The 19,475-nt window shown below is 48.3% G+C and overlaps 1 protein-coding gene across 1 annotated transcript; it reads right to left on the reverse strand.

Annotated features, from left to right (window-relative positions):
• Window positions 1-50: 50 nt before the first annotated feature.
• LOC135886373 (immunoglobulin epsilon heavy chain-like) lies at window positions 51-16,242 on the reverse strand. The gene is made up of 5 exons (XM_065414157.1): window positions 16,197-16,242; window positions 15,774-16,102; window positions 9,279-9,297; window positions 8,867-9,151; window positions 51-379 (listed from the first exon to the last, which is right to left on the reverse strand). The coding sequence occupies exons 1-5, from the start codon at window positions 16,240-16,242 to the stop codon at window positions 51-53; spliced, it is 1,008 nt and encodes a 335-aa protein (XP_065270229.1).
• Window positions 16,243-19,475: the final 3,233 nt, after the last annotated feature.

The following is a 19,475-nucleotide window of genomic DNA, read 5'->3' on the forward strand; positions in this document are numbered from 1 at the left end:
ACCTACAGCAAAATCCTCCTGCAGTGAAGCAGGGAGGTTTCTGTCTGAGCTCAGCCCGGCTTCCCCTCACTGTCTCTCGCACAGTGATACCGGGCGGTGTCCTCAGGCTTCAGGCAGGTGATTTGCAGATACAGTAGGTTGTTGGAGTTGTCCCTGGAGATGGTGAATCGGCCTCTCACTGAGTCTGCGTAAAATTGTTGGCTCCCATCAGTGTACATGTGTAAGACCCACTCCAGCCCCTTCCCTGGAGCCTGTCGGACCCAGCTCATAGTGTAGCTGCTCAAGGTGAACCCGGAGGCTTTGCAGGAGAGGCGGAGAGAGTCTCTGGGCTTTTTCACATCCCCTCCAGACTCCAGCAGCTGCACCTGGGACCGGACACCTGGGAAGAAAGACACAATAGAAATCACATCAAAAGAGCAATAGTATAACATTCACCTGACTGTGCAAATACTTGGTGTTCGAAGAATCCATGGAGATGGTGATTCGGCCTTGGAGAGATGGGACGTAGCCTGTATCCCTGCTCCATCTCCCCATCCAGACTAGCCCTTGGCCCGGAGCCAGGCATAAGCCTAATACATTAAGAAACTGTTTACAGTTAAATCTCACCCTCAGAGATGCTCCTATAACTGTCTTTCACAGACTAGACTCCTTCCTAGTCTGGGTCCAATCCTTTCCCCTGGTACAGTCCTTGTTAGTTCCAGCAGGCATCTTAGGTGAAAAGCAGGGGCTTTCTCATGACTGGGACCCCCCTTCTTCTGCTCCACCCTCTTTTATAGCTTTGGCACAAGTTGTGAATCCAATGTCTTTCTGGGTCCCCACCCCTCCATCTAAATGGAAAAGCACCAGGTTTAAGATGGATTCCAGTATCCTGTGAAATGGTCACATGTCCTGTGAGACCCCTGCCTTCATTCTTCCAGGGCTGGCCTGCAGGCACCCAGGAATGTTTGCAATTAAACAGGGCCATTTACAACCAATTTTCCTAGTCAATGGGAACCATCAAGCTTCCAACCCACCATTAATGGCCCCCACTTTTCATAATTACAATAGGACTTCCAGAGCTATATTTCATATTCCTAGTTTCAATACAAGAATGATACATTCATACAAATAGGATGAACACACACATACATTATAAGCTTTGTAATGATACCTTATAAGAGAACTTTAGCATAAAGCATATTCCAGTTACATTATATTCACACTCATAAGCATATTTCCATAAAACATATGGAGTGCAATGTCACAGCATTCATAACATCCTCTCTTCTTTCTTTCTTTCTTTCTTTCTTTCTTTCTTTCTTTCTTTCTTTCTTTCTTTCTTTCTTTCTTTTTATAAATAAACCTTTAGATTTTAGATACTAAAGGATTGGCATTAGCATGATTTTTGGGTAAGATCTAAGTTATATATTGACCTGGGTGTGTGGCCGGTCTTTTGGAATTTGAAGAACCTTTTATTTGATGAGACTGGTTGTAAAGAAACACTCATATCTAAATCCAGTGTTTTCAGTGGTAATAAAAGGACTGGGATGCCCAAGGAAACTGCTTTTATGATTTCTTGTTAGCCAGTGTGGTGAAATAGAAGTTTACTTTTGTTACAGGTTTGGAATATCCTACGGGGGATTAACCACCGGTGTTGGGGGTAAATCTGTGCTATTTTCTCAGCAGGTCATCCTGAATCTGGCATCCTCAGTTGTAACCCACTGAGGCACAATTACAAGAGTAAAACTTGGAAATAACCTTAATATACTTAGGGCCTGCTTCTGTTCACAGTGAAATCACAGGTGAAACTACCAGGGTCCAGTCCTGCCCACAGTGACAAGGATCTAAACTAATCCCGCAGATATCAGTGATGTGATGCTGGATTTGTACCAGTGTAAATGGGAGCAGAATCTGGTTTTCATTGACTGAGCTAACAGCAGGATTGGACCAGATGGAGAACGGGTCTGATTCCAGAAGAGCTGGGTGGGAAATGGGCTGTTTCCCCTCCCCTGAAAACTGAGACTTTTCATCAAGAAAAGAAAAGAAAGAAAAGTGGGGAAAAAGAAATCCTGAAAAGTAAAAAAATTCAACTACCAGCAATTAAAATAATGGGTTGTTTGGCCAAAAACCAAAATATTTTTTTTAGCCAAATGCCAAAAATAGTTATTTTTCTGGAAAAAATACTTTAGCTGAATATCTAATTTTCCACTGCAGAAAAGCTCTGACAGGAATTTTTTTACTATCCATTTCAGTCATCGCTATGGCCTAATTACCATAGTGTCTGAGCACCTCACAATCTTCAGTGTATTTTGTGCTCATAACTCTCTTGTGAAGAAGGGCAGTGCCATTATCCCCATTACACAGATGGGAAACTGAGGCAGATAAAACCAGATTTTCAGAGGTATTTAGGTCCCTAAACATCCAGATAGGCAGCTATTGGGATTTTCAGAAGAACACAGGTGTCAAAAACTCATTGAAATCAATAGGAGTCAGGCAACTCTCTACATCTTAAGCAGCTAAATATCTGAAAAATATCTGGCCCTGGGTGAGCTAAACTGCTCAGGTTCTTGTGTAAAACCCGCGAGGGGCCTATCAGCCATTTTAGGTTCCTAAGTTTGAAAATCTGGCCCAGAGAGACTTGTGCAAGGGAAGTCTTGTGCCTGGGGAGGTTGTGGAATCTCTATAATTAGAAATTTTTAAGAGCAGGTGTCATAAATATAAAGGGAAGGGTAACAACCTTCCTGTATTCAGAACTGTAAAGTCCCTCAAGGCCAGAGGCACAAAATCCTTTTACCTGTAAAGGGTTAAGAAGCTCAGGTAACCTGGCTGGCACCTTACCAAAAGGACCAATAAGGGGACAAGATACTTTCAAATCCGGGGCGGGCAGGGGGAAGGCTTTGTCTGTCGGTTCTGGATGCTTGCTGGAGGCAGATCAAGAAAGCAAGCAATCCAACTCCATTAGAATTAGTAAGTACTAGCAAGGGAATGCATTAGCTTACTTTTATTTTGGCTTGTGATTTTCTCTGTGCTGAAAGAGAGGTGTATTCCTGGTTTTCTTTTTGTAACTTTAAAGTTTTGCCCAGAGGGAAATCCTCTGTGTTTTGAATCTGATTGCCCTGTGAAACTATCTTCCACTCTAATTTTATAGAGGTGCTTCTTTTACCTTTTTTCTTTCTAATAATGTTCCGTTTTGTTAAGAATCTGATTGGTTTTTTTAGTGTCCTAATAAACCCCAAGGTTGGTCTGTGCTCATCTTGTTTATTCTCAAGCATCCCCAGGAAAGGGGGTTTAGGGCTTGGGGGGATATTAGGGGGGAGTAGGAACTCCAAGTGGTCCTTTCCCTGAGTTTTGTCTAATCACTTGGTGGTGGCAGCGTTACCTAATCCATGGTACAAGGGAGAATTTGTGCCTTGGGGAATTTTTAACCTAAGCTGGTAAAAATAAGCTTAGGGGATCTTTCACATGGGTCCCCACGTCTGTACCCTAGAGTTCAGAGTGGGGAGGGAACCCTGACAGCAGGTTATACAAACACCCATCAGGAATAGTCTAGATAATGCTTAGTCCTTCCATGAGTGTAGGGGACTGGACTAGATGACCTCTCAAGTCCCTTCCAGTCCTATAATTCTATATCCTGGGGAACAGTTATTTTTAAGCACGGTTTTCACATTCAAATATCTTCTGTTTTTGTGCTGCCAGAGGTTCTGAAATCTGTGAGTGTCTGTGTGTGTGCAGGGGATGGCTCTGCACTCAGCACTCCCTGCTAAACTGGCTTCACTGCTCTGCTTAGACTCAGTTTCCGCTTTCTGTATAGGTCCCTGCTTTGCTCTGTGTCACTGTGTCTCGACTCTGGTGCAGTAGTAGGTGCTGGTGTCTGCAGCTGTCAACGAGCCCACCCGCAGATAATACTTGGTGTTGGAAGAATCCATGGAGATGGTGATTTGGCCTTGGAGAGACGGGGCGTAGCCTGTATCCCTGCTCCATTTCCCCATCCAGACTAGCCCTTGGCCCGGAGCCTGGCATATCCAGTTCCAATTGTAGCTGCTAATGACGGAGCCCCTGGTGACAGTGCAGGTGAGTGTGCGGGTCTCTCCGGGCTTCACCACTCCCGGGCTGGACTCCTGTTCACCTAAAAGGTTGGTGGTGATTGGACGTCTAACCTAGTGAATGCCAGTGCAAATGACATAGGATGAGAGGATAAAATAGGAAAAGAACAAGTTAAAAATTACTTAGACAAATTAAAGAACAGGAGTACTTGTGGCACCTTAGAGACTAACAAATTTATTTGAGCATAAGCTTTCGTGGGCTACAGCCCACTTCGTTGGATGCATAGAATGGAACATATTTTGAAGATATATATATACACATATAGAGAGCATGAAAAGGTGGGAGTTGTTCTACCAACTCTAAGAGGCTAATTAAGTGAGAGAGAAAAACTTGAACTTGAATTATTATGCAAATTAGATAGTATCAATTTAGGCTTGAATAGAGACTGGGAATGGCTGAGCCATTACAAACATTGACTCTATTTCCCCATGTAAGTATTCTCACACCTCTTGTCAAACTGTCTGTAATGGGCTACCTACAAAAGTTTTTTCTCTCTCACTTAATTAGCCTCTTAGTGTTGGTAGGACAACTCCCACCTTTTCATGCTCTCTGTATGTGTGTATATATCTCCTCAATATATGTTCCATTCTATGCATCCGATGAAGTGGGCTGTAGCCCATAAAAGCTTATGCTCAAATAAATTTGTTAGTCTCTAAGGTGCCACAAGTACTCCTGTTCTTTTTGCGGATGCAGACTAACACGGCTGCTACTCTGAAATTAGACAAATTAGATGTCTTCAAGTCACCAGGTCCTGATGAAATGCATCCTAGAATACTCAAGAAGCTGACCGAGGAGATATCTGAGCCATTAGCAATTATCTTTGAAAAGTCATGGAAGACAGGAGAAATTCCAGAAGACAGCTTGGTGAATTACAGACCAATCAGCTTAACTTCTGTACCCAGAAAGATAATGGAGCAAATAATTAAGCAATCAATTTGCATACATCTAGAAGATACTAAGGTGATGAGAAATCCATGCTGATTGTTACTTAAGAACAAATCATGTCAACCCAACCCGATAGCTTTCTTTGACAGGGTAACTAGCCTTGTGGATGAGGGGAAGTGATAGAGATAGTATAGCTTGACTTTAGTAAGGCTTTTGGTACTGTCTCACATGACCTTCTCATTAACAATCTAGGGAAATGCAACCTAGATGGAGCTACTAGAAGGTGGGTACAAACGTAGTTGGAAAACTGTTCCCAGAGAGCAGTTATCAGTGCTTCACAGTCATGCTGGAAGGGCATAATGAGTGGGGTTCCACAGGGATCAGTTTTGGGTCCGATTCTGTTAAATATCTTCATCAATTATTTAGATCATGGCATAGAGAGTACACTTATAAAGTTTGCCAATGATACCAAGCTGGGAGGGGTTGCAAGTGCTTTGGAGGATAGGATTAAAATTCAAAATGATCTGGATAAACCGGAGAAATGGTCTGAAGTATATAGGATAAAATTCAATAAGGACAAATGCAAAGTACTCCATTTAGGAAGGAACCAATCAGTTGCACACATACAAAATGGGAAATGACTGCCCAGGAAGGAGTACTGTGGAAAGGGATCTGGGGCTCATAGTGGATCACAAGCTAAATATTAGTCAACAGTGTAACACTGTGTAGTGAGGCGGCTGCCCCACTCCCTGAGAATTTAGGCTGCAGCAGGCCAGTGGGCCTGCGCAGACAGGGAGCCAATCAGGGAAGGGCTTATTGAGAGCCAATCAGGGCCCAGATTGGAGGCAGCCAATCAGGGCCAGGCTCAGCCCTATAAAAAGGCTGCTCAGGGAGTACAGTACACCCAGCCATCGGCCGTAGGGAGCGGCCATCATAGACCCGCCAGATCCCTGACGAAAGGGATTAGACTCAAAGGGTGTGGTTGGACATGGTGGTTGGATAGTAGGACAACTGATCAACCCCCCACCAGAAGGGTGTGTGGATGGACTAAGGGGCACTGCCGGAGGGCAGTGGCTCGAAGAGAACGCCGTGAGCTTGGTAGTGACGCGGGTCCAGACATGCCAACTGAGGGCGAGATGACGGACGGGATACCACCAAGAGGGGGCACTCCACTGGACAGAGCTAATTCCCGAGACAACCAGTAGGAGACGCCAGGTGGTGAGTCTCAACTCCATCACACGCTGTTACAAAAAAAGGCAAACATCATTCTGGGATGTATTGTAAGCAAGACACGAGAAGTAATTCTTCTGCTCTACTCTGCGCTGATTAGGCCTCAACTGGAGTATTGTATCCAGTTCTGGGTGCAACATTTCAGGAAAGATGTGGACAAATTGGAGAAACTCCAGAGAAGAGCAACAAAAATGATTAAAGGTCTAGAAAACATGACCTATGAGGGAAGATTGAAAACAAAAAAAGGGTTTGTTTAGTCTGGATAAGAGAAGACTGAGAGGGGACATGATAACAGTTTTCAAGTACATAAAAGGTTGTAACAAGGAGGAGGGAGAAGAATTGTTCTTCTTAACCCCAGAGGATAGGACAAGAAGCTTAAATTGGGCTTAAATTGGCCTTAAATGTGCTTAAATTGCAGCAAGGGAGGTTTAGGTTGGACATTAGGAAAAACTTCCTAACTGTCAGGATGGTTAAGCACTGGAATAAATTGTCTAGGGAGGTTGTGGAATCTCCAACATTGGAGATTTTTAAGAGCAGGTTTAGACAAACACCTGTCAGGGATGGTCTAGATCATCATTTCTTAAACTGGGGTCCATGGACCCTGGGTGTCCCCTAGGGTACCCCAGGGGGTCCATGGGCCCCACTGATCAACTCCTCCATCTCAATCCCAGCACCTCCTTCATGCTAAAAGTCTGGCAGCACAGGATGGCTAAGGCAGGCTTCCTACCTGCCCTGGCCCCGAGCTGCTCACAGAACTGGCTGGCATGTCTCTGTGGTCCCTAACGGGGAGGCAGGAAGTCTCTGCCCGTGGCCCCCGCCCTGAGTTCCAGCTCTGCAGGTACCATTGCCTCTGACTGTCAGAAGCTGGGACTGAACTACAGGGTATGGACCACTACATAAATTGCCTTGTTCTGTTCATTCCTTCTGAAGCATGTGGCACCAGTCACAGTTGGAAGATAGGATACTGGGCTAGATAGACTAATGATCTGACCCAGCATGGATGTTCCTATGTTCTAGATTAGTTTCTTGTACCAGTTCCCTTCACCATAGTTGTGAGCAATTGTGTTTTTTATTGTGGTTATAAAGTTGTGGTTCCTTTGAGATCACATTGTGATACAAGAGAATTTAACCTTGCAAAGAGGGCTCTCAAATGCTTTGTTCCTGTCTTTTCAGTAAAAATTATTATTACTCTCCCTGACACCCTGCAGAGCTGGAAATGATGTGAAAGAACACGAGGGAATTGTTAGAATTTCCCACACAGGTTGCTGTATAACCAACTCTCTGCTTCTTTTTCCCCTGGGACTTTCCTGGCCAGATCTTGGCAACGGTAGAATTCCATTCCACTGGGAAGCAGCTCACCATACTGGTCACACCCAATGTTGCAGCCTCTGCAGTAAGGGAAGATCTCATTTAATGATGCCAGGATGTGGGAATGCAAAGTCTAAAGGGGAAGAGGCTGATCCTCACCCCAGGCAATGCAGGGAAAAATTCTAGACGTGATTTCCACACCCCAAAATAGCCTTTCCCCTGCCGTCCCAATTTTTTTTTAATGCTTTTGTTGTAGATGCTTCCTGGGACCTGGGTAATTCATCTGATTTTTCTGTGTGTGCAATTGCAGTCATGGGGGTGGGATGGAAGGCACCTGAAAATTGCTGAGGGTCTCGAAGGACCACTTAATGATATTTCCAAATATTGTTTGTACTGTTAGCTAACTATTGTAAAGCGCTTTGGATAAGAGCACTTTGTAAAAAAACATGTAAAAATGTTGGGGTGCAGGGTCTGACCAGGAGTTAAGATATGGTAGGGGGCTCAAGGTTGGGGGTGCACAGTCTGGGAGGGAGTTAGGATATGGGGGGGATCAGGGTTTGACAGGGGGTTGGGGTGTGGAGTGCTTACCTGGGGCAGCTCCCATTTGGTGTGAGGCGTGCGAGTGGGGATGGGGGCTGCAGGAGTCAGGGCAGGGAGTGTGGTGGTGTGGGGGGGGTGATGGAGGGTGCAGGAGTCAGTGGGAAGGGGCTGGGTGTGTATCAGGGGGTGCAGAACTCAGGGCTGGGTATGTGTGGGGGTGCAGGAGTCAGGGCAGGGGTCGTGGGGGTGTGGGCTGGGGCCGTGGGGATGCTCCCTGCCCTGAGCCACTCAAGGCAGTGGGCTGGGGGCAGGTATGTGTAGGGGGAGTGGGGGGCCCTGCATCTGCTCCACCCTGCCCCACCCCTAAACCCTTGCCCAAGTCCCCTCCCTCCTGGAGCCCTGGCAAACAGCTGTTTGGGGGCGGGGGCAGCACTGGGAGGGAGGCAGAGGGGCAGGAATGTAACACGCTCATGGGAGGAGGCGGGGAAGAGGCAGGGGAGGGGGGAGCTTGGTTGCCGGTGGGGGCGGAGCCTGTAGCAGGAGCCCCTGGAGCCCGCAGGACCAAGCTTCTGCCCCCTGTTGGGGGGGCCCCATGCCAGGGCGACCTGTGTTTCACTGTAAATCTGCCTGTGTGCTAGAGACACGGTCCCTGCCCATCCTGACTAATAGCCATTGATGCACCTAGCCCCCATGAATTTATCTGCATTCACTTCCCCACTGTGTAGTATATTCTGTGTCCAGCCAGAGTCAGAGAAAAGGCTTTCAAATGGCTCTTCTTGTGTGTATGGAAACCGCTTCCTGTTTTTGTACCAGTCCCTGCTCTGCTCTGTGTCGCTGTGTGAATCTATTTTCCTGGCGCAGTAATAGGTGCCGGTGTCTGCAGCTGTCAGCGAGCGGAGCTGCAGGGAGACCTGGTTCTTGGCGGTATCTGCAGAGAAGGTGGCTCGGCCCTGGAGAGACGGTGGAGCGTAGGAGGACGTGCTCCCACTATAAACCCCTCCCACCCACTCAAGCCCTTTCCCGGAGGGCTGCCGGAACCAGTCCCATCCGTAGCTGTTGTCAGTGATGGAGACACCCGAGACAGCACAGGTCAGGGTGAGGGTCTCTCCGGGCTTTGCCGCTCCCGGGCTGGACTGGACCAGCTGCACCTGAGAGAGGACACCTGGGAAAAGCAAAGCAGAGCAAAGAAAGAATTAGTAACCTAACTAAAGTATGTTTCTGCCCCGATTTACCCCACGTGTCCCATAGAAACTCACAGGAAGGGGCAGAGAGCAGGGAAAGGAAAAGCCACAGAGATTTCATTCTCATTTTCATTCAGTGCGAGAAACTCCCCAGCGGGCAGTTCTGTGTCTGCGGGGAGACTGAGGCTCCTCGAATCAGGGATTTGTTTTTAAAGAGCAAACCCCTGGGGAAGGATTTGCATGTGGTTTGCACCCAGCAGATATAAGGCAACAGAGAGACGTGTAGCGGTGTAGGTAGGCAGTATTGCCTTGTGGAGTGGACAGAAATAGATCTTCATCATGGGTGGGCTGGGCTGGGGAGGTCACTGAACTGTGTGACAGCCTTTCCACTGAGTGTAACGTGTCTTAGGAAAGGTCTTAACTGGTTCTGTGATTTCCAGCCTTCCAACAGTGGCTACTGAGAAATGCATTGGGCATATCACAGACATAGAAACAGTGCACAAAAGCAGTCAGTAGGAATGAGCTGTCAAGGGGAAGAGTCAAGGGGAAAGTGCTTCTGTCAAATTCTAATGAATTAATTAATTAAAAACAGACTTTGCAGATATAGCCAATGGGAAAAGTGGTGCAAGTGTGGAGAGACACTGTGCATTTGGGTAGCGGATAAAGATAAACAGCTTCAATGAGGGAGGAGGAAACGTAAACACAAATGGATGATGCAGCTTTGCGGTTTTATCCAATGAAGAACTTTCACTACACTCAGGGAGACCTAAGAATAATCAGGAAGGGAAGGTAGCCTCCCTATAGTTTATGTCACTTGCAAGTTAATAGCTTCATATATATTTAGCACAGAAGGGACCGTTTGAACAAGCTAATCCAGAGGTGGGCAAACTTTTTGGCCCGAAGGCCAGATCGGGTACAGAAATTGTATGGAGGGCCAGGTAGAGAAGGACATGCCTCCCCAAACAGCCAGGCTTGGCCCAGCAGCCACTCCGCCCCAGCCCCCGGGATCCCCACCCCCATCCAACCCCAGGGCACACGGCAGAGAAATGACCAACCGTCAGTAAATTCATGGACAGTCCATAAAAAAGAGCTAACATTGGACCTGTCCCTAAAATCCATAAAAACATTTAGAAATCAGTGAAAAAACACCGAGCTTTGCCATGGAGCTGAGGAGTCCCTCTCCCTTGGCCCCGGGGCAGCTCCGGGGAGTCTACGATTCCCGGGGCAGGGGGGCGGAGAGGAATTCTCCCGGCGGGGTCTCCCTCCGACCTGCTGCTGGCTGGCGGGGGCTGCTCTTCTCGCCTCCGGCTTTGAACTCTTCTAGCGTCAGCACAGCGGCAACTTTTGGTGGGCCTGCGAGCAGCACACCCTCCTGCCGGGCTCCCCGCGGCTGGGGAGGGGGCACAGCGGGCCAGGCGTACCGGCCTCCCACAGGTTCCCCGCCGCTAAGTCACAGCGGGGCGGTCACTTGCTCACCTTTGTCCTTTTGAGCCATCTGTATATTAGGGAAGAATGGGTCCGTAAAAACGTTTGGTTGTCCGTAATTGTTTTCTATTCTGTCCATAAAAATCATGTCCAGCAGTTGGCAACCCTGGGCCCCGCGGGTCCGCAGCGCCTGCAGGGCAGAGCTAACCAGGGTCAGCAACAAAGAGATGTCCAGACTCCAGAGAGTGTCTGATGGAGAAGGAGCAGCAGCTGCGGGGACTGGGGGAGATCGGCTGGTCTGAGGCACCAGGGACTGAGAAACAGCTGTAGGGGAAGGGGGGAGGGAGCCGGGCACCTTCCGGGCTTTGTGCTGGCGGGACACAGCCGGGTGGCTGCAGCCCACGCTGGGGAGGAAATCGTGTCTGGGGGAGGGAGGGTTTGGATCTGATCAATCCCAGAGTGTAATGCGGACCAGGGTTCCCTTGTGGGCTGGGAAGGACCCGATACATCATAGAAATGCTGAATTATGCAGCCGCCACTCCTGGCTTCCACAAGGCAGGTTGCAATATAGATTCTGTCTGAAGCAGAAAATCCTCACGTAGGGCGTCAGCCTGAAACCTGATGTGTCAGTTCAGAGGACAGAGTAGAGATTGTGGGGCTGGTTTGAGGTTGTTTCACGCAGCGATTCCTCACACACACACCTGCCCCCAGCCCCAAATAAGCCGTCTCTAACTCTGCACTTTAAACATCTCTGAGCCCGTTCGAAGTCACAGGAGCCTTCTACCAACGTTGTTGTTATGGAAAAGATGAGGCCAAAACGCTCCAGAAACTGATTTCCTTGTCCTTGGAAATGTAAGGGTGAGTTTTCAAAAGCTACCTAGGGGATCTGTGCTCCAAGTTCCCCTGAATCTATCTCTCTCTTTACAAATAGATTCACAGAGGTCCTGCTGTCTCTAACATTGCATATTGCCTTTCCAGCTGCACCTGAGAGACAGCATATGGGGAAAGGGAGACAAAGCGATGAAAAAATTAGCCACCGAATATCTCTGTGTATGTCCCTAATTCCTGCAGTGCACTTATGGGGAGGAGGAAGAACAGAGAAAGGAAAAGCAACAGAGATTTCATTCTCATTCTCATGCAATGGGGGAAACTGCCCAGCGGGAAGAACTGGGCAGTTCTGTGTCTGAGGCTCCTAGAATCAGGGGCAGGGATTTGCATGCGGGTTTCACCCAGCGGGGATGGAGCTGAAAGGGGCTGGCGGGACTGGCTCTGGTTGGATGGAGATGCCCCGTTGGGCCGTGCCTGCATTTTACACAGAGAGAGGCAGAATCCGGCTCTCACATGGTGTCCACCCTCTGCACTTCCCCCAGGGAGTGTCGGTGAGATAGGGCAGCGCTCCAAGGGCCTCACCCAGAGACCATTGCTTCATTTACTGACACGAGGTTCGGAAACCTGCTTGGGAGCCGCAGCGCCCCGGGGTGTAAAGCGGTGAGAGTCCCCTGAGTTACCGGTGGGTTCGCGCTCTGAAGCCTTTGAACTGATTGACTCATGGAAAGCATCACTAAATATCCGGAGTTCACCCCAATTTAATCTACACCGAGAGAATTTCTGTTGGCGTGTCCCTGTGGGTTTCAGGGAACATATTGCTGGGGAAGGTGGTGAAAAATATGGAAACGTGGGCAAGGAGGTTCCTAAATTTGCATGGGCTGGAGGATTTGTAAAAGTATTGAAGCTCCTACTCCCCTTGATTTCAGTGGGAGTTAGGCAATAAATATAGTTTAAAATCTGGTTTTAAGAGCATCAGAGTTCCCCTTATTCTCCAGATTGTCGACTTTCTTCCTATCAAGATAAAGAATCACTTTATATCTGCTACCCAAAACCATCCTTTTATTTTTGTTATACCCTTCCCCTAACCTTAACCATAACCTTAACCCTAACCCTGCATTTATGTCTAACCCACCCCTAAATCTAACTCTGTCCCTTATTTCGAGCTCTAGTCCCAATCCTAATACTGAACGGGAGACCTAGCCAGAAACCTATATTTATCCCCTAACCCCAATCCTAAACCTAAATTATTCTTTAACCTAACTCAAAACGCACCCTTAATCCCTTTCACTTTACAAAAAAACATATATTATTTCTCGCTCTCTCTCTCTCGGTCTCCTCTAAATTCTCACCTACCACTTATTTTGACTCCATATTGTCAACTTTCCTACCAAAATAAAGAATCACTTTAAGTCTGCTAACCAAAACCATTTTTATTTTTTCATTACACCACTCTGCTAACCTTAACCATAACCTTAACCTAACCCTACATTTATTTCTAACCCTATTCCAATCCTAACTCTGTCATCTTTCTCCAGCTCTAGTACCAATCCTTTGAATACTGAACCCTTGCCTTAACCAGAAACCTATACTTATTCCCTAACCCCAATCCTATATTATTCTTTAACCTAACCCTGAAAATGCACCCCTAATCCCCTTCTCTTTACAAATAAAATGTATTATTTCCCTCTCTCTGTCTCTCCCTCTGGGTGTGCTCTAAATTCTCATGTAAAGAGCAGCCAAGAGGAGGAAGAGAAACCCCAAGACGGCTCCATCCCGAGTGCTTGTTTACTAGAGATAAATCCCCCAGCACCCAGGAATCACCAATTCGGCCAGTGCGCAGCCCGCTCTGGGTTTGTGCAATTCCTAGGCATTCCATTCCAGAGGACATGCTTCCATGCTGATGATGCTCCTTAAAAAAATAAGAATGTGTTAATTAATTTCTGACTGAATTCCCTGGGGGAGAATTGTATGTCTCCTGTTCTGTTTTACCCGCATTCTGCCATATATTTCATGTTACAGCAGTCTCGGCAGCACGTTAGTTTTCAGAACATTTCACTGCAGATTTGACAAAATGCAAAGAAAGTACCAATGTGAGATTTCTAAAGATCGCTACAGCACTCCCACCCACCGTTTGAGAATCTGAAGTACCTGCCAAAGTCTGAGAGGGACGAGGTGTGGAGCATGCTTTCAGAAGTCTTAAAAGAGTAACACTCTGATGTAGAAATTGCAGAACCTGAATCACCAAAAAAAGAAAATGAATGGTGGCATATGACTCAAGACGATGAAAATGAATATGCGTCGGTCCGCACTGCTTTGGATTGTTATCAAGCAGAACCATCATCAGCATGGACTCATGTCCTCTGGAATGGTGGTTGAAGCATGAAGGGAGATATGAATCTTTAGCGCATCTGGCACATAAATACCTTGAAACACCAGCTACAACAGTGACATGTGAGTGCCTGTTCTCACTTTCAGGTGACATAAATAAGAAGCAGGCAGCATTATTTCCTGCAAATTGTAACCAAAAATGTTTGTGTGAGTGATTGGCTGAACAAGAAGTGGGACTGAATGGACATGTAAGCGATATAGTTTTACATTGTTTTATTCTTGAATGCAGATTTTTTGGTACATAATTCTGTATTTGTAAGTTCAACTTTCATGATAAAGAGCTTGCACTACGTTACTGGTATTAGTTGAATTGAAAAATACATTTTTGTTTTGTTTTTTACAGTGCAAACATTTGTAATAAAAATAAATATAAGGTGAGCACTGTACACTTTGTATTCTGTGTTGTAATTGAAATCAATATATTTGAAAATGTAGAAAACATCCAAAAATATTTAAAACAAAAGTTATTCTATTATTGTTTAAAAGCATGACTAATTGTGTGATTAATAAGGATTAATTTTTTAATTGCAATTAATTTTTAATCGCTTGATAGCCCTAATTTATACCCTATTTTTTAACCTAACTGAACCTGCGCCCCAATCCCTTTTGTTTAACATATCAAATATATTATTTAAATCAAATTAATGGAGATATCCTATCTCCTAGAGCTGGAAGGGACCTTGAAAGGTCATCGAGTCCAGCCCTTTGCCTTCACTAGGAGGACCAAGTACTGATTTTGCCCCAGATCCCTAAGTGTCCTCCTTAAGGATTGAACTCACAACCCTAGGTTTAGCAGGCCAATGCTCAAACCACTGAGCTATTCCTCTCTCTCTCTTCACCTACCCCCCCCCCTATATTCCCACCTGAAGGCAGCCAGGAGAGAAACCCCAAGACTCTTCCATCCCCAGTGTTTGTTTCTTAGGGATAAATGGCCTCCGGCACCCAGGAATCACCAGTTTGGCTCCTGCCGTCTGCCGAGCTCGCTCTGGGCGGTTGCAATTCCTCGGCATGTGGGATTTTGTTAAACCTCCTGGTCACAAGTCTTTGGTTCTTTTGATGGATCGACTCATGGTCACTGTGCTGCCCTTTAGGTGGATACGAAAGAATTGCTGGCTACAAGGTATTACAGCTCACCCTGGTATTTGAGGCTTTGTCCCACTTCCCTGTCCGAGGATTCTAAGTAAACAGGCCCGGATCAGTGGTATAAGCGAGTATGTGTATAAGCGAGTGAAGACTCAGACGTTGCATGGCACAGTCTGCACTCACCAGGGAGATCCCGCACCTGGGCATGAGAGAGCTCCTATGTGCTCCACCTTCTAAGCCACACTAGGAACCACATTCTCTGAATCGCGTATTCCAGGGTTCACTACCCACCAGGGATCTACACAGCTCTGTGCTCCCGTCCCATGTAGCCACCTCAATGCAGGCCAGAGCTTAGCCGTTTCTCAGCACACAGCTCCCCTGGTGACCCTCAGGGACCGAGTCGGATTTTCCCAGCAGCTCCGCACCAACAAGCTGAAGTCAATTCAAAACCAGTTCTGGCGTGTAAATGGAAGGCTGGCTCTTTGTCAGTTCTAATCCGGATTAAAATGTGTGATAGTTCCAGCTCCAGATGTGACAATGGGCACCTGTCAGAGTGGTTCTATACTGAGATCTGACCGGGGCCTCTGCGTGAAATGTGTCAGACCTGAATGGACAGTCCTGGAACACAGGACTCCTCATGGTTTTTATTTGTTTGTTGTGAGGTTTTTTGGGGGGGGGGGGGGGTCGTGTGTGATAAAACCCTGTTTTACTTTCCTACCCGGCAGGGAGCTGATGCAATGCATGGTGCATTAAAGCGCTCTCAATGTCTGCATGGAAACAGCTTCTCCTTTCTGTACCAGTCTCTGCTTTGCTCTGTGTCACTGTGTAATTTCTCCTCCTGATGCAGTAATAGGTGGCGGTGTCGGCGGCTGTCAGCGAGCGGAGCTGCAGGGAGAACTGGCTCTTGGCAGTGTCTGCAGAGATGGTGACTCGGCCTTGGAGAGACGGGGCGTAGCCTGTCTCCCCGCTATTGTATGGGTACACGTACCCCATCCACTCCAGCCCTTTCCCGGGGGGTTGCCGGAGCCAGTGCCAATGGTAATGCTGAGTAGTGATGGAGAACCCGGAGACAGTGCAGGTCAGGGTGAGGGTCTTTCCGGGCTTCTCTGCTCCTGGGCCAGACTGGACCAGCTGCACCTGAGAGAGGACACCTGGGGAAACAGGATAAAAGAAAAGAAAAGAATTAACCACCGAAAGAATCTATGGATCTGTTCCTAATGTCCCTGCTGCCCCATAGACACTCACAGCTGGGGGCGGAGAACAGGGACAGGAAAAGTAGCAGCGATTTCATTCTTGTTTCATACAATTAGGGAAACTCCCCAATGGGCAGGACCGGGCTGTTCTGTGTCTGGGGAGAGACTGAGGCTCCTAGAACCAGGGATCTGTATTTAACAGGAACCCCCGGGGCAGGATTTGCATGCGGGTTCCCCGGGCGGGTATAAGAGATGACGGGGGGGGGGGGGGGGGGGGCTGAGTGCTCAGTACATGGTGATGCCCCTGGGGGACAGGTGTCCCCTTTACACCGCAGAGAGACCCTGCACTCAGCTCAGCGCACCTGTAATGACAGACAGAGGCTGTGAGGTAAGGAAGCCAGGTACTGAGGGCGGGGCCTTGGGCTGGGACTCAGGAGAACCCGCGGGTGTGGGAACTGGCAGATAGTCTCACCGAGGTGGGAAACACTAATTGGAAGGCCTGTGTCTTGGGGGTCCTGTCTGGTGAACTGGGGAGTCACACATCCCGTTCCTGTCTTAGGGCGTGATCCGAAGCCCAGTGAAATGAGCTGGTGTGTTTCCATTGGAGGAGCAGGGGTGGCTACAGCATGTTCTGAGCTCCTTTTCCCTCAAGCCATCTTTCCTCTCATGATCCATGTAACTCGGGGCTGATTTTCGGAGGTAATGGGCACCTGCAGCTCCCACTGATTTCAGGTAGAGCCCAGTGTGTGCTGAGTGATGATGAAATTTACTCCCGTGGGACAACATGTCCTGAAGTGGTTTCCCAATGTGGGAGCCTGGTCCCCAGGGGTGAGGCCAATGGGAGATACAGGCGCTGAGCATCTGGAGATTAGGATCAAGGTGTGTCGGGATAAGTGCCCAAAATACGAGCCCAAGCCATCACTCCTGTCTCGGTGAGTCTCTGGGTGCACTTTTCACTGCGCAGCATGAAGAAGCGGAGTGTTTAAAGTCCCTTGGTGGAAGGGGCTGGGAGAGGGGGGGATGTAGGGGGAGAAACGCGGGTGGCTCCTGAGACCCCGCTGTGGGCAATGCCCCGTCTGTCTGTCTCATCCCCTAGAGCATGGACTGTGTGTTCCAGTCGGCTGGCGCTTTAGAAATTCGCTTCCCCTTTTTGTGCTCTTCCCGGCTTTGCTCTGTGTCACTGTGTGTGGCGGCCACAGTAATAGGTGCTGGTGTCTGCAGCTATCAGCGAGCGGAGCTGGAGATAAACTTCGTCCTTCGAGGTGTCCCTGGTGATGGTGACACGAGGTGTGAAAGCCGAGTTATACTCTGTGGTCCCCCCGTTAACTGTGTGTCGGATAAACCCCATCCACTCCAGCTCTTTCCCAGGGGGCTGCCGGACCCAGCTCCAATAGTAGCTGCTGACAGAGACTCCAGAGACTTTACAGGTGATACTCAGGGTCTCTCCAGCTTTCACCGTCCCCGGGCCGGTCTGGACCAGCTGCACCTGGGAGAAGACACCTGGGGAAAGGGAAACAAAGAGAGGAATGAATGAATCACAGAACAAATCTATGGATTGGCCCCTATTTCCCTCCTTTCCCAGAGACACTCACAGGTGAGAGCAGAGAGCAGGGAAAGGAAAAGCAACAGAGATTTCATTCTCATTTTCATAGAATGAGGGAAGCGGGCAGGACAGGGCAGTTCTGTGGTTGGGGGGATGCTGAGCTTCCTATAGAACCAGGGGTTGGTATTTAAAGAGGAATCGCCGGGGAGGGATTTGCATGCGGGTTCCCCAGGGTGGGTATAGGAGACGGCGGGGGGAGGGTGCACAGTATATGGCGATGTCCCCTTTACAGCACAGAGAGGGGCACTGTGCCCAGCTCAGCACACATAGAATGACAGGAGGTGGCTGTGAGGGTAGGAAGGAGGGTCCAGAGGACGGGGGCCTGGGCTGGGACTCAGGAGAACTCCATGGGGCAAGGGTCACCAAATGGAGATAAACCACGAGGGAGATGTCTGGCTAGGCCGTGGTGTCTGGTGGACTGGAAGTCATGCATCCCCTTTATTTTGTGTGACCAAAAGCTCGTTGAAGTCAGCGGATGTCCCTCCATTGGAGCAGTGGCTATTGCAAAATGTGCTGAGCATTTAAAACAAATATAGCCAAGGCAGAGACACTGTCAGTAGAAATGGGACTCCCAGGAATTTCTGATGGGGAAGGAGCCGCAGCTGCAGGGAAAGGGAAGCTGGTTTTAGCTACCAGAGACTGACAAACCGTTTTGGTGAAAGTGGAAGGAACTGGGGATCGGGAGAAGATGCAGCTTCTGGGCTTTATTAGAAGAAGGGCAGGGATTGTGGGCGCACAATGGTGAGAAATACAGTCTGTAATCGGGTTTCAAACAGAACGGTTGCGTGTGTGACTGCAGCTCTCTGCTGCTTGCGCGTTTGTGTGTGTATCCGCGTGTGCACTAACCTCATTGCTGTCCCCAAACAGCTGAAGCTGGGTGAGGATAGGTCAGTGTGGGTCTGTTGCAGGGAAGGTGAACTGGGAGACTGTCTCCTCTTCCCCTCCCCCCCTCCCCATTCTCTATATAAACCATCTTACATTTTGTCATGAAAGTCCGTCTGGGAGTCTCAGAAATCGGCCCATCTCACCCGTCCCCAGTGCTCTCTGGGCAGAGGTCCTCACGGTGTGTGTGTGGGGGAAACAGAGACTACCACTGCAGGAGTGGATCTGACAGGAATCAATCTCGCTCTGACAGTGCCAGCACCCCAAGTTTAAGAGGATGGTGCCAGTTGGGACCCACGGTGATACACGGTGGGACAAGACCCTGGGAGGGCAGAATCCCCCCTGAATGAGAGGGCTATATCTGTTCCCCGTTAAAACCTCCCTGCCCTCTCCTAAGGTGCCTGCGATCTTTCCTCCTCTGCGCTGATAGCTCGTTTCCAACCCTGAAATGTTTCCAGTCGGTTTCGCCTAATTAGCTCAAATCTTCATTGACCAGGAGGAAGTGTGATTCGGGGATCAGGAGCTGGCCAGAGGCGCATCTGCCCTGTTTGTTGCTCTGCGAGACCTGAGGCAAATCACTTAGGGCCAGATTTATAAACGTATTTGGACACCTAATAATTCCCATTTGAAATACCTTTAAAAAACTGGCCATTCATTAGCCTCTGAGACTTTTCCCGCCTCCTAGCTCTAGCAAAGACTTAGAATCATAGAACTGGAAGGGACCTCGAGAGGTCATCTCGTTCTAGTCCAGTCCCCTGCACTCCTGGCAGGACTAAGTATAATCTCTAGACTCTAACCTGCTCTTAAAACTCTCCAGTGATGGAGATTGTATTTCCTCCCTAGGCA

The sequence above is a fragment of the Emys orbicularis genome, chromosome 12 (genome assembly GCF_028017835.1).
Source record: "Emys orbicularis isolate rEmyOrb1 chromosome 12, rEmyOrb1.hap1, whole genome shotgun sequence".
Taxonomy (NCBI): domain Eukaryota; kingdom Metazoa; phylum Chordata; order Testudines; family Emydidae; genus Emys; species Emys orbicularis.